Source organism: Ascidia mentula, chromosome 8 (assembly GCF_947561715.1).
Source record: "Ascidia mentula chromosome 8, kaAscMent1.1, whole genome shotgun sequence".
Classification (NCBI taxonomy): domain Eukaryota; kingdom Metazoa; phylum Chordata; class Ascidiacea; order Phlebobranchia; family Ascidiidae; genus Ascidia; species Ascidia mentula.
Genome location: NC_138573.1, coordinates 5,382,645 through 5,398,911, shown reverse-complemented (window position 1 = coordinate 5,398,911; position 16,267 = coordinate 5,382,645). Strand labels below are relative to the sequence as shown.

Genomic DNA, 16,267 nt, shown 5'->3' with positions numbered 1-16,267 from the left:
CCATAAACTTGTGAACTTAGTTGCACTTCTTCTATAACATTTTGAGACCCAACTGTATTAATGGCTTTGCAAATATAAATTCCTTCATCAGATTTTGATGCATTTTTCAGAACAAGACGTGAAACCAATGAATTAACTCCTGATGTTTTGGATATTTGGTGTATGAGCAATGAAGCATCAAAGGGAATTGGATAATAAAAACCTATCCACATGACCAACCTGTACCAAGTGACAGAAGGAACAGTGTATCCCCCTGAGATACAGTCAATGTAGGCTTGACTTCTTTTAACTCCAACAGTTAGGTTGGAAGTTGATAAAGAAATTTTAGCAGGTACTAAAAAAATATTTTTCCAATTACAACAAATAATTTGAGAGAAAATAAATGTTTCATTTGCAATATGGGACTACTCCAAACCGCTTACCATAAACTGTAAAGTGAATTGATTGTGCTTCAGGATTAGTTAAAGAATTCATCTTTCCAAACAAGGTCAAAATGTAAATACCAGCATCAGATGGCGATTGAATGTTTATTGAATAGTTAAATAATCGGGGTTCACCATTCAATGATATCAAGTTGGTTCCAATAATACTGTCATTTGTTGCCGGATTGATTGTTGAGAAGTTTACTATTTCCTTATACCATGTTTTGCCAGATATGTAAATGTTTGTAAAATTGTGCACAACAAAACTTGTCAAATCCAGAATTAACAACTCTATGAAAAAAAATTTAAATATATGTGTGAGGTAGGCAAGTACAGTAAAAAGCAAATGTGATACCTTTTTGACACATGTAGTAGTTTAGCAATATACTGCATCTAAAATCAATCCATTTTCCAACAACAGCAGTTAGTCTATTATCACCAACAACACCAACGCATTTTTCATCCTCGTGATTTGGATCATTTAAATTCCAGTTTTGGTAACTTCCAACCAAAGATGAGCTTCCCCATGTCAGGTTCCTTTTACTAGGGTTATTTGCATCACACCAAAAGGAAGATTTCCACAAATGCGTTTCAGACGAAGTTACTGTTACTGTTACCGAAGATAGAAGGACTTCAATAGCACTTTGTATTTGTTGATTTAGAATGTGGACAAGATGTGATCCTAATTGGGCGCATGCTGATGCAGCATCTGCCTTATTGTAGGTATGGGTAAAAAAGTACAATGCATACTTATCCACTGTAGTAGTTGCAATTAATTCTGCAAAAGATTGAAAAACTCAAGTTTGAAACCAGTTGTCAGTAAAATGCGAACCACGACGCTAGATGTCGCTAAAACTTGACCTTGAAATCATAGTTACCATCATGGAATATTAAAAAAAAGGGTGAAAAAAAAAATAAAAAAAAATCATGGAATATTAATATTAAAAAAAAAAAATCATAGAATATTAAAAGTTCTGGTATTCTAGGTTTTTGTATTCCTACTATAATTTGCGCGAGTTTGCAATTAAACGTGGAGTAAGGCAAGGAGACCCACTTTTCATTCTATGTGTAAAATGTCTTGCGAGAGCATTTAAAAAGGCTAACTTTCAAGGCATTGAAATTAACCAACACGAATTTACAGTTTTAATATTGGCAGACGATATAATCTTTTTATGGAAGGGACCTTATCAAATTTCTTTAGGGTTCAAAGTGGGAAAGGGTTCGAAGGGATACGATATGGTTTGATGCAGACGAAGACGTACCGGTACTTGGCGTGATTGACAACTACGTTCTTACAATAAACTTATAATTGATTAAAAATATCTTTTTGCCTTTTATTCAAAAATGCCTTTTTGTAACAAAAACTGGTAGCCAATTACAAATGGAAATGTAGAGGTCGATTCTCCACGATTGGGGCTAATTTTACCATTACAATCTGTGCGATCCACTGTGGGAGCTTGCAATAGTTTTCTTGAAACGCTTGGTATGCGACCAAACAATTAACCATTATAGTTTAATGCAAAAAAAAATGTAAGTGACAACGCAAAACCCGGGTTTATGACTTAATTCATTAAAGCGGAGATTTTATTCCAGGCAGATTTGAATGAGATGTGGCATACAACACAATTGCAGAAAATTAAACGCCAAACAATGATGATTTTCAAATTTTTCATATTCATAAACTTTCGCTCTTTTATGTTTCCGTTGTGTTTTACATTTGTTTTCATTGGTGCTTTTTGCTTTTTTCACAATTGTTGAAGGATATACTACGCGATTCGCCTAAATCAGTTATTCTCAAAGTGGGCGCCAGAGAATTCTATGGTATAGAAAAGAGGCGCTGAAAATAAATGCACAATTTAGTATTAAAGTTGTTACATGTGTCAGGCGATCATGAATTAAAGTTAGGTTTTCGTGTTTGAGTTGATATTGTCTTCATACAAAAGCAAAATTAACATGTCATGAGTTTTTGCCAATTGAGGGAACGTTTCAAATAACCAAGTTCGTCGGGGGTGGTAAGGCAAAAATCAGGAGATAAAGCTTAAGAACGCCACATCTAAGTTGGTTAAAAAATACGGTATTTTATAGCAGTATTCTTACCTGTAGGCCAACTGGTCAAAAATATAAAGAGTATGTTTTAATAGTAATTTATGTTAAACGAATTTGTTGGGTTTTGTTTGCACTTACTTTGACCAATAGAAGGTTGAAGCAAAGCCGGAAACACGACAAGAATTAACCAATAAATCATTGGGTTTGTAACAACTTATACAACTATAAACTTTCGACGCAAAACACTTAAAAGATAAACATCCAGAGATGTTAATAAATATTGACACAGATAAATTGTTGTAGAAGGCTATTACAGAAGAGAATACACTGTTTGCAGCTGTTTCAACTAATATTCTGGTCTAATGTTACTTCTACCAATCCTGAACCTCCGACAGCAGTTCTTTGTAGACACAATGAGTCAATTATTATTCCAGCGTGTGGAGCCACACCATGAGTGTTTAAATCGCGAATCATCAACTACAAACCTTCTGTATGAACTAACAACTCTAAAAAACGATGTCACGTTTTATCCGCAGTTGCAAATTATGTGTAAGATCTCTGGAGTAATTTAAATAGGCCCACATGGTTTTTGTGCGTCTTTACAATTTAACACTTTTGTGGTGTTGTATGTCAGTATACCTTAATATTCCGTACGATAAAGAGTTGAAATGTACTTCCCGAGGCAAAAACTTATGATAATGTCGCTTACAATGTCCTTGTGTCAAAATTGAATCCAAATGGTTGCCTGTGCCAAATTATCAGCCAACGATTATCATATTTAGATCAGTCATTTTTTTGTGACGCATTTGCGTCAATTTAGTTATATTTGTTATTTTACTCTTTTTATTTTGATGTGGTGACTGAAAAACTTTTGCAAGTACAATTAGTCTGTTAAAAAAAATATAATGCCAGTGCTTTCAAGTCAATATCGAAGCGTAAAAAAGCTGGTGTCAATGCATGTAGTTTACACATCAGTAGTTGTACCATAAAACAGAAAAAAAGCGTTTTCACTGAAAACAGTCAAACTTATTGCCATAGATTCGTGTCTTGCACTCCCAAAGAAAGCTTTGCAATCACTTCTACAGAATATCCGAAATAGAGTGACCGAAAGTGTGTAAGGCAACTTCTATCTGTAAGACACCAAAGTGGCGCTTTACTGACATCTACCGGAACTATCAGCCAGAAGATTTACAGATATCGTTGTGATAGTCAACAGCCTTGCTGCAGAGTAATTATTCTGTTCTTTTTCTGCATTATGCAATAAATGTATACACAACATACGGAAACATTCAATGATTTGAAAAATTAATGTTGAAACAAACAATATATATTTATACATATATATATATGTTTTTGATGTTATAATTCACTAATATATTGCAAAAATGAACAAAATGTTTTCGATGTATCCTGACCTTCCTGCCACGGAGGTGGTAAGTTTTCTATACGGCTTTTAAGAATTGTTGTAGCTGTGGTTTAAGTAATTGTAAAAATGCATGTCCTTTGTAAAGCTCTGTTGTTACCATACACTTTTATTTTCACGTTTTTGTGGACATAGCAGAAAGTATTACATATAACAAGAAAAACAAAATCGCAATCAGCAAAACACGAACATAAAAAGAAGTGTTTATCAATAGGTTAAATAAAGATTCGTTCTTGTATCCGAACATCACAGGTTGGAATAAATAATTTTGGACGGGAGGTAACTTTTCATAGCTCTGCACAGCATGAGATATTCATCCTAAAAATATGACGTCATGAGGCCAATAATATGTTTCAAGTAAACTGTATACATGACATTATAGGTCGAAACAGTGGTCCTGTATGTAGCATACGTTAAGCGTTAAGTTATCATCCTCTGTCCTATGTTGTTATTGCTGGAATTAAACAGTGCCTGAATACCCTTCTGTTTGAAAAACAAAGAGAATAATTGGCAAACATTAGCCCCTTTTTACCTGAGTTCGAACCATAAGTGGTCTCATATCCCGTAAATCTTTGACTGTTCTGAAAATATCGATCCTATGTTCGATTCTACATCGGTCCACGAGGTTGGAGAGAGCACAGAAGATCCCGGATAAACCAGCTCCATCTCTGCATAAACAACAAAATTTGTGATAGATATTGGCAAGCAATAATGTTACTGTGGGGACAACCGCAATACCTGCAATGTACAACAATAGGACGACTGTTTTGTCTCATTGAGTGCGCTTCTCCAATCAGCTGAATTAAACGATCAATCATCACACTTTCCTCACCCAGGTTTGCCACGTCACATTGTAGATGCGTCACTGTCCTCTGTTATAAAGATAGCTGTATGCTTAATACGTCAGCTGTAGCAACCATAGATGTTACAAAATCAATTTAATAGGGAACCTTTTCGGCGTTTCAGGTACGTGAGACAGGCCATACCAATTGGATAGTAAGGCTAATAGTTAATTTTGTCCCTTAACAACACTACTATATACACATATTTAGGGTGGAAACGCCAATACTAACGTTACGTTCTATTGGGAAGTGTTTTCGTAACTTTCACAAGTAGCAAATGATTCACCACGAAATTGCAAGCGTCCGCCACTTATTAGATTATAGAGAACACAAATCTTTGAATAAATTTTAAGTCGATGGGTCACTGTATCATTATTGGATAACTACAGTATATAAATATATATACAGCCTCATAGTAGACACGATTACCGAGTCGTCAGGATCTTCCACATGAAAGTCGCGCCTCATAATACCGGGTGTCGATTGATTTTTCGTTGTCATGGTAACGTTCAGGTAACTGAACTGAAGTTGGGTGTTGACGTCGTCCGTCCAATACTGGAAACTTGATCCCTGGTGTAAATGCGAGGTAATAAGATTTCGAAAATCACAAGAAAGAACATGTGGATCAACTGACTGTCTATGGACGTTGTTACGAATGTAACTACAGCATTTTTATATCAATCACCACATTTTCTAAAACGTAATTACTTTGTCTGTAGACGTAAGCATGACGATCCCAGCCACGTTGTAAGATGAAACCATCTGCCAGAAGATTTCAGCGTTTTGCGAAGTTGGACCTTGTGTTACGATGTAGGCGTTGGTCCCGTCATAACCCTAATGGAATTATTTACAATTTTTGTCCATTTTTTGTTGGTTCATAGTTCATACCAACGTCAAGGTAGATTTCTAAATTACGCATTACGTAATACATGATACATAACATGACCCGTGGCCATGCGAAGATTTACCTGCACGAATGATGCGTTGATGTAGAAGTTGTCACTAAGTTGCACAAGCGAGCAATTATCTGTGAGAAAAATTACCTTATCTTATACAAAAAACGATGTTTATCGTGGGTTACTCACATGGCAACACGGTGTTGTCGCGACTTGATGCGATGTTGGAAGTTTTTTGAGCAATAGATTGATTTGTGTCAATGGGAGAAACCACATCTAACAACTTGAATTCAGTCTCCAACCTGAAACGTGAACACGGCTTTAAACATGTAACACAACAAACCTGTCATATGAAAATAAACCGAAATTGCAATAACATTAATCCTTAAAAAAGAATGTCAACACGATGTGTTTATTGCGATCCAAGTAGTAAAAGTGTCCGGTATGTAGTTGTACGCTGGCCGTTACGTTAAACTACAATTATGATCATACTGATAAATTTGCACAGGGGCTGTTTGGATTTCATTGGAGAAAGCATCCGCACATTTGTAGCACAATCATATTGTGTTACTTACTGTTCTTGTCTGGCACAATTCTTGGCGAAGTTGTTACATGAAAAGTCAGTGGATCCAATCACGTGAATTTCAACAAGAAGCTTATGGACGAGAATGTATTGGTTCTAAAAAGAGTGAAGGAATTATCTACGTCTGTGTAAACATTTATAACAGAGACGAATGCCGGATATAATTGACAAGTATGGTAACAATTTTCATGGAAAATTAGTGCAGGAAGTGTGAAGTCTTCAAACAATACAGGGTGTATATTTTCGAGCTTGTCAATACTTACAAGGTTTTGAACCATTTCGCATCTCTGCTTCCTCATATTCAGCACAGCAGTAAACACGTCGACCCTTCCTTCTTCCGACATTTGCTCCTGCAGAATGTCCAAGGCAATGTAGGTACCTGTTCTTCCAGCGCCAGCACTTTAAACAATAGACAAGGTTTGAAGAAACTGTGTGTAACATATATAATTTGTAAACAAAAAGATTTATGCATTTACAAAATGTTATTCCCGAACAACCCGTGAGAAAAGTGACGTCAATTTGCACAAACAATGGTTCATCGTCGTAATCACATTTTTACCACAAAGCAATGACAATAAATTTTATCTGAAACAAATTACTTGTGATTGCGCAAACCTGCAATGAACAAGAACAGGGGAATCATCCTCGCCTCGGCTTTCTTCAACCACTTGGTGGAGCCGGAGAAGCGGAGTTGTGCAAACGGGAACCCCGTGGTCGGGCCAGGTCGAGTAGTGGCACTGAGTCACCACGCGGTATTGCTGTTCACAAATACACGTTACACGTAGATTACGAATCTGGCATGATGGGGACACTCATAGTCCTACGTAACGCCACCAACTTCCGGGTACAAGTATTCCCGGTTTCGCAAACGTAGGAATTTTTAATTCCGCAACTGAAATTTATCGAGCATATAAACTAGAATATGACAAACCCATATGTATTAAGAGTGTCTAAAACATAAAACTTTGTTGTGAGTTCTTTGTTTTACCGTCTGGTCGCTCTGAAAGATGGAGAATGTGCGAATGATGTAGCTTCCAAACCATTTCTCTTGTGTTGTTTTAACAAAGAATTTCCCACACTGGATGTCTTCGTTTACTTCAGGCCAATATTTCTCACATTTATGCTGCAAAATATGATAAAGTATTTGTATGTTGTTTGCTGGAAAGGGCTTGAAGTCGTAAAAAAAGCTCACTTTGCCGTTTTCAAAGATGTTGGTGAGCATGACGATAACCTTGCAGTTATTTTCCCATATCATCTGCCAGAAGTGTTCGATGGTTGTGAACACGGGGGCCTGAGCGGCGATGAATTTAACGTTGCCAGAGTAGCCCTTGTGGTTTAACAACACAACATGTTTAGTTTGATTGGAAATTGTGTACTGATTATAGTATTAGAAAGTCTTCTTTTTATGAAAGCATAAATGAACTCTACCGTATAATACACAGCATAACAATTATCACCAAATTTGTTTAAGATACCTTGAAATACTAAACATTGAATTCACGTCGTAGAACAGTGCCCTACACCAACATAAACAAACCACTATTGGTCTGAAACGTTTCGTGCTTTCCAGTGAATAATAAAGGATATCATATCGCCTCCTTTAAGATTAGTCCCTATTTCTGATTGGGCGTCTTTGTTTTTTTTAGCAATTCAAGTTGTTTATTCTAAATAATAATAGAGAATAAAAAGACTGGCCCATATTGCTATTAACATTGTCATGTTTGAAAAACTTATGCCATCATCAGTTTGAAAGTTTTTCAAACATGACAATGTTAACAACAATATGGGCCAGTGTTTTTGTTCTCGAAATTATGAGTAAATTCGTGATTTGTGTTCCAAAGCTGTTTAGCTCCGATAATTTTAAATGCATGTCGTTTTCTGTCATTTGCTAACATGGTTTTTATGACATTATGATATTACCCTTGGCAAAGAAGTCATAATGTTCAACTTCTGTAGTATCGTAACACTTTGGCTGCATCAAAAGAAAAAAAACGTATCCTTCTTCCAGTCGTACTTATTTTAGGTTCGAGGTTGACGGCAACCAAGTGTATGACGAATAGTGTGCATTTAGGTGTTTACACAACCAGCTTACCGACGGCAGTCAATACTTACTGTGACAAACGACGCGTTAATGTAGTCGTTGCTCTCAACCTCTTCCCTCTCCAGTTTCACTCGGTTGAAGTTATCTGCAGATAATTTTGCATTGGATAAGTTTTTTTACTTGTGTGTTTTCTAAAGGGTCTTACATGGAAGGTTGTTTTTGTATTTGTTTCGGTCTTTGTTGTGATTTGCCCTTGCAACGGTTTGTTCCAAAACAATTTGTTCCGAAACTTGTTTTAATTCCTGTTGAAAGTAAAAAAAACTAGTTTTACTGAATTTATCATTATTTTATTCCTAGCTATAGCACTAATTAACAAAAATTCCAGAACACATACATGTAGTAAAATATAATTGTGGGACTACTTCGGTCTTATATGACAAAGCGAAGGCAGAATTAGTTAATAGTTGCAAAGTTATGTTGGAGAAAAAATATAAAAAAGCTAATGCGAGATACAAGAGCACATATGTAAATTAAAGTTCCAGCATACGGACATATCGTGTAATACCTCAAACTGTGACATCAACTTTGCGGAATCACGTGTGTAGTTGTCATATGTTCTGAGTAATTGGTTGAGTGCGATAGAATGATCTAAACCTATGTTGGCATACACGCTAAACCCAGTGTTAGCGTACACAGCTTCATCATTATGTTTCACGCCTGCATCATACAAGGAAGCGCATGGTTATGCAGAACTAAGAAACTTACTATACCAGAACGATCGTAATGCAAAGAACGATTCCAAGCCCCAGGTTACTGTACATGTTATTCAATAAGTGATAGCGTGTTTAAACCTTCGCTTTGGTTCCAGACATTATTTGTTCGTTCGTTAACAACATGTTTTCCAGATGTATTTGAGCTCTTTTCCGCCTGTCTCTTCCTTCAAAACATAAGTTTTATTGAGGTGGAAAACAGAATAGCACACCATTAGCTCAAACTCTAACCTGTAGAAAATGATTCCGGCCACAATTAAGACAAGCAATAGGAACACGACACAACTTCCAACTATTATACCTGCAATAAAATGCTTGTACCACCTAACTGAACCTTACATGTACAATAGCAAAATATCCAATGCAAAATGTAGAATAGCTATAGTATACTTTTTTTGCATAGAAAACGTTAAACAGAAGGATTGAGAATCAACCTATTGGCAAATCTTTGGGTGGAAGTTGTGTGGGTTGAGGTTCTGTATTCTTGCTCATTTTAACAGGTTGACTGGATTTCACAGCAACAGAGCTACCAGTTGCAGTTGTGGATACCACGAAAAAACTGTTGTACAAAATCAATAAATGGTGGTTTATTGTAGTTAAAAAACATGCATACAAACTTGTAAAGCTTTGTGCTGTCTAATGGCTTGTTGGTGCAATTGTAAGTTTCGAGGTTGGGTAATGAAAAGTTTATCTTAACTTGACAAGAAGTTTGTTCACCATCACCAATTGTTTTAGAAATTGAGTTTCCACTAAATCTATGAAGTATATTAAGTCAATTGCGGTTCCTGCATTTATTATGAAGTAACCAGTACCTTGGTACAGCTATAGCACAATACCACCCAGACTCTACATCACTAAGAACTTTTTTTAATTGATTCCAGGTTGAAGTTCTACTAAATGAACTGTTTGTCTCTTGACCAACGATCAATCCAACGACAAAATAGCAACTTAAAAAGAAATTCATATTTTAGACCAACAATTTAAAAATGATGTGCAATATTACACTTTTTTGTTAATTTTCCATGTTAGCATGGAAAACAAAAGCCATTGGGCTTACAAAGTTTTAGGTTATGAAAACAAATGATTTTCATTCAAAATGATTACAGATGAATACCTAATGGGTCCATTCATTTCATCTGCAGCAAATATAGTTAATGACAGGCCAATAGGAAACTTTGTTGGTGTGGGAATAACATCAGGTTCTGCAAAAAAAAACACCAAAAGAATATTGCCATGTTAAAAATAGCTTGAGTTCAGACTAACCTGTTGGTGGTGCAATACATTGGCCATGAGCTTCAAGATGTAAATCAGTTTTTGAACAACTCAAGACTTGAAAAGAAACAGAAACTTTTCGGTTTGGCAACACTTCAAACTCATAGGAATGTGAGGAGTTGCTTATGTTGCCGACTGGGATTTCATCCACAGTCACTTCTTGCCATGAAGCAGGTTGTGTTGAGTTTGATGATAAGAGGTTCAATGTAATTGTTTTTTTAAGCTGTACAATAGATTTAATTATTATTGCAGAACACAAGATATTGGATTTTGTTTAATGCATACAAGTGTACAGATACTCTCATGAGACTCAAGTATCTGAGAAATATATTTTGGTTTGTTTTCATGTATAGTCCTACCTTAAATCCATTAACCTTGATGGAGTTTACATTATTTGGCCACATCCAAGTAATTCTACATTTTTTCATGTTCATTGATAACGAAATGTTTTTTAGAATAACACTTGAAGTTGTCAATACAGTTTCAATCGGTGCAGGAAAATTCCACAATTGTGGAAAGAGCTTGACCTAGAATTAAATTGGCATCGTCATAAAGCACACAGAAACACCAATTTGTTTGTAGCAAACTAAACCTGTATAATGTAATCTTGCATAGGATGGAGGTCTTTAAGTAATGTTTGATACTCATGATTTGCAGATGATTGCACTGTTTCTGTTTTGTCATACACTATTTGCATTCCAGTAGATGTGTTAGTCACAACGTTTAAATTAAATGTAAGTTTTCCATTAAAACTGGTCATATCTCTCCATCTAACAGCAAGTTGGTTGGGTGCACATGCTACAGGACCAGATGGAACAAATGTAATTGGCAAGGCTAAAATCACAAAAAAATACACTCAAAACTGTAATAACGTTAATGTTCAATAAAAATAAAATTTTCATTATTTTATCATGAAAACAAAAAACTACCTTTAAACTGACAAATAAAATAGTGGAGTTCATTACAATTGGATGTTTTCCACAAAAACTCAGAATTCACATTTCCATTGTTTGAATAAACAACACACTCATGTGTCCCTGATGATCCAGCATGCCAAGCTTGAAAGGTTGAATCTATTTAATTGAATTGAAATACATTTGAGTTAAACATAATTTTGTAGTGAGGCAAACACCTCACTACTTACTTAGCTGTGTACCATTGACCCAAAAATATTGACCATTCTGTGATTTTGCTCCTATATAGGCTGAAAAAGCAATAATAAATTAATTATTGATGAATTTATATGATTAAACCACTTGCGTTAGCATTACTTACTTATAACATTACTAAACTAGCCATAACACTAGATGATCAGACTATATGAATAAGACACATACCTGATGTATCAGCTGCAATCCAGTGCCCTGTACTTGCATAAAAGTTTGCCCTTTGCTGAACAAATTGGTGTGTTTGTTCACTTGTAACAATGGCCAGGTGGGAATTTAAACCATATTTCTGACAGTGCGTTTCTCCATCTTGATAATTTTTTTGAGTCGTTGAAAACAAATAATAGTTTTGGTCAAAATAGTCCAAACCTAAACATAAAATTTTGCTTTTAAATTAGATACTTGTGGACAAATGAAGTTGATTGCTTACCAAACGTGAAAAAGTTGCTCACGTTGCCATAGGAATTGATAGCATGACATGAAATATTGGCTTGTGGTCCCAAAATTAGAGGATTATAAATAAAAAGTGTTGTTTCCACAGTTTGATGATTTATCTTATGTGTGAAGATATAAATTGGCATAGCTTGATTGCTTGATGTCACACTATTTCCATTAACATTCCAACTAACTGTAGATAAAGGCAAAGAACAGAAAGTGCAAGTGAGATTGAGCTGTTGAGAAAATGGTGCAGCCGTTGTGTTCCCTGGTAGAGAACTAACAAGTTGTGGAGTGGATTCAACTATAAACAAATGACAAATCAGTGGAACAAGTACATATAACTATGGTATAAAACAAACCATAAACTTGTGAACTTAGTTGCACTTCTTCTGTAACATTTTGAGGCCCAACTGTATTAGAGGCTTTGCAAATATAAATTCCTTCATCAGATTTTGATGCATTTTTCAGAACAAGACGTGAAACCACTGAATTAACTCCTGATGTTTGGGATATTTGGTGTATGAGCAATGAAGCATCAAAGGCAATTGGAGTAGGTCCTCTACATAGTAGCATATTTTTATACAAAATAAAAACCTATCCACATGACTAACCTGTACCAAGTGACAGTAGGAATAGTGTATCCACCCGAGATACAGTCAATGTAGGCTCCACTTCTGTCAACTCCAACAGTTAGGTTGGAAGTTGATGAAGAAATTTTAGCAGGTACTAATAAAATATTCACACCAATTACAACAAATACCTTGAGAGAAAATACATGTTTCATTTGCAATACGGGACTACTCCAACACACTTACCATAAACTGTAAAGTGGATTGATTGTGCTTCAGGATTAGTTGAAGAACTCATCTTTCCAAACAAGGTCAAAATGTAAATACCAGCATTAGATGGCGATTGAATGCTTATTGAATAGGCAAATGAATGGGGTTCACCATTCAATGATATCAAGTTGGTTCCAATAATACTGTCATTTGTTGCCGGATTGATTGTCGAGATGTTAACTACTTCCTTAAACCATGTTTTGCCAGATATGGAAATGTTCGTAAAATTGCGCACTACATAACTTGTCAAATCCAGAATTAACAATTCTATACAAAAAAAATGTGAGTCAGGCTAAGACAATAAAAAGCAAAGGCAATAAGGATACTTTTTTGACATATGTAGTAGTTTAGCAGTATACTGCAAGGAAAATCAATCCATTTTCCAAAAACATTTTGACCGTTGACTCGTCTTTCAACACCGATGACACCAACGCACTTTTCATTGGCGCCATTTGGTTCATTGGTACCGGTATTCCAGTTTTGGTAACTTCCAACCAAAGATGAGCTTCCCCATGTGAGTATACTCTCACTAGGGTTATTTGCATCACACCAATAACAAAATTCCCGCAAATGCGTTCCAGACGCTTCTGTTACCAAAGGTAGGACTTCATCAATAGCACTTTGTATTTGTTCACTCAGAATTTGGACAAGATGTGATCCTAATTGTGCGCATGCTAATGCAGCATCTGTCTTATTGTAGGTATGGTTGAAAAAGTACAACGCATACTTGTCCACTGTAGTAGTTGTAATTAATTCTGCAAAAGATTGAAGAACTCAAGTTTGAAACCAGTTGTCAGTAAAATGCAAACCACGACGCTAGATGTCGCTAAAACAAGACCTTAAAATCACAGTATACTTTTAAAGAGTAAAATCATAGTATAATAGAGTATACTACCGTATTTTACGGACCATAAAGCGCACCCGATTATAAGGCGCACTGTCAATAAATTGCTTTGATTAGTTTTTTGTTCATACATAAGGCGCACCGGGCTATAGAACGCAACGTATTTTAAGGAGTATGGGTTACCGTATAAAGCTCATTAAACAAAAACTTGTTACGTAATAAATGTAAGCAAGTCACAATAGTATGAATATCACAGTTGCTAGTTGCTTTTACCGTAGTTTATTGTGTAAGACGGTGGTTTATTTATAATAGTATCGGTACTGGTTTTGAGTGTAGGCAATAAAGCACTACTTGATCCATACATTAGGCGCACCGGCATATAAGGCGCACGATCAATTTATGAGGAAAAAAAGGATTTAAGTTGCGCCTTATGGTCCGTAAAATACGGTATGTTGAAATCATAGTTACCACCAAAAAAAATCATAGAATACTAAGTTGCCATACACTTGCTATAATTTTTGCTGGAGTTTGCAATTAAACTTGGAGCAATAACTTTTAAAATCATTGCTTGGAGTAAGGCAAGGAGACCCACTTTTTATTTTATGTATAGAATGTCTTGCGACAGCATTTAAAAAGGCCAACTTTCCAGGCATTGAAATTAACCAACACGAATTTATAGTTTCAATGTGTGCAGACGATATAATCGTTTTTTGGAAGGCGCCTTTTTTAAAAAATTAATCGGGAGAAGATATGTTTGGATGTAGACGAAGGCGGCCTCGGCGTGATTGACATTCACCTACCTTCTTGCACTGAACTTAAAATGGTTTAAAAAAACTACACGATGATGAGGTTAAAGAATCTTTAGAAGGTGGTGGAAATGCTCTTTTGCAACAAAAAGTGGTTAGAAACAATTATAAATGGAAATGTAATCTCCACGATTGAGGCGAATCTTACCCTCATGATCCACTGTAGGAGCTTGTATGCAAAAAGTTTGGAACGCTTGGTTTACATCCTATGTGACATACGACACAATTGCGGTTTAACACCCAACAATGTTGATTTTGTCGAATTTATTAAACTTATCTTGAAATTTTCCCCCGAGTGGGAATTTTGAGTGTTTTCCACCATACAAATCCCATGTCAATTCGATAAATCTAGCTTTACACGCCCGGATCAAAACAAAATACATTTATTGTTTACTTTAACAAAAAGGTTGGTCATAAACCGAAAGCACAATATGCTATAGGCCTATTTGGGACAAAAGAATTAGAGAACAAATCCCATACGGCACCTTGTTTATAAACATGTTTAGGTGCATATCAACCATAGAAGACAAACTAAGAAGCTTCCTAATTAAATTGAATCTTAGTGCCGTGACTAGCAACAAGCAATTACAATCGTTTATGGGGGAATACATAGTAGCCTATGTGCTTTTTTGAAGGAAGGAAGTAGAAACTTTGAATAAAAAAGCCAAAGCTAAGATGCTGTTAATCATTTTTTGAGTAAACGTTTCGAACCTATAATTGGTTCATCATCAGTACCACATCAGTTTACTTGAAATGATTAACAGCATCTTATAGCTTTGTTTTTTTTTTCAAAGTTATTAACTCCAATTATTTTGCAAAGTAGAAACTGTTTGTCATTTTTTTTTGTTCGTACCCGATGGTCATTGTGTACTAGGAAAATGTTATTTTATTTTAAGAGCAAAAATACGACGAAATCTAAATTTAACAGATTCTGAAAAACTATTTGGAATTCACTCGGATATAGCCTACATGGTAAACTTTTCATAGATTGTGCGTTGTAATGTGGCAGACTTGTTATTTGCATGAGCAAGTATACGTGGAAAAGAACCCAACCATTTCTTAATTTGTTAATTTTTTGAACAATGCACATGCGCTAACTGTGAATTATACATAGCAAAAAAAACACTGTATACCTTCGTGAAACTAAATGGTCGTGTACTGTCTGAAATATCCCACATAATTTGTTACGTCTGCGGTTTACTTTTTTAAAATTTCAAGTGTTTGTTCGAAGAGTATTTACATTTTTTACTCATTGACTGCGATAATTAACATCACAAACTTATTAAGCCAAATTAAAGTTGAAACGAACTTTTCTCCAGAGTGGAGTTTATTTTCCAAAACTTTAATCACAAAAATACTGCGGTCATTTTATTGTTATGTAGTAAATTATGAAACAACCACACAAATTTGTTGGGTTTTGTTTGCATTAACAAATCACACTTACCTTGACCAATAGAAGGTTGAAGCAAAGCCTGAAGTACGACAAGAACCAACCAAAAAATCATTGCGTTTGTAACAACTTACAACTATAAACTTTAGACGAAAAACACTACAAGATAAACATCCAGAGACGTTTATAAACATTAACACGGATAAATTGTTGAATTACAGAAGAGAATACAATGTTTACAACTGTTGCAACTATTATTCTTGGCTGATGTTAACTCTTCTACCAATCCTGAACCCCCGACAGCAGTTCTTTGCAGACAGCATGAGTCAATTGTTATGCCTCTGTGTAGAGCCACACTGTGAGTGTTTAATTCGTGAATCATCAACTATTTACCTCCTGCATGAACTAACAACTCTATAAATCGACATTATGTTTTGCAAAGTTATGTCTCTTTGGAGTAATTTAAATACGTACCCATGGTTTTTAAGC

General features: G+C 35.4%; 1 protein-coding gene across 1 annotated transcript in view; it reads right to left on the bottom strand.

Annotated features, from left to right (window-relative positions):
• The window catches only part of LOC145910482 (uncharacterized), a 37,640-nt gene extending 21,702 nt beyond the window's left edge, over positions 1-15,938 (bottom strand). Inside the window, exon 1 of the mRNA XM_082997621.1 lies at positions 15,833-15,938. Coding sequence (XP_082853747.1) covers positions 15,833-15,893 — 61 coding nt within the window. The 5' untranslated portion in view covers positions 15,894-15,938. The remainder of the gene's footprint in view (positions 1-15,832) is intronic.
• Between the last annotated feature and the right edge of the window lie 329 nt (positions 15,939-16,267).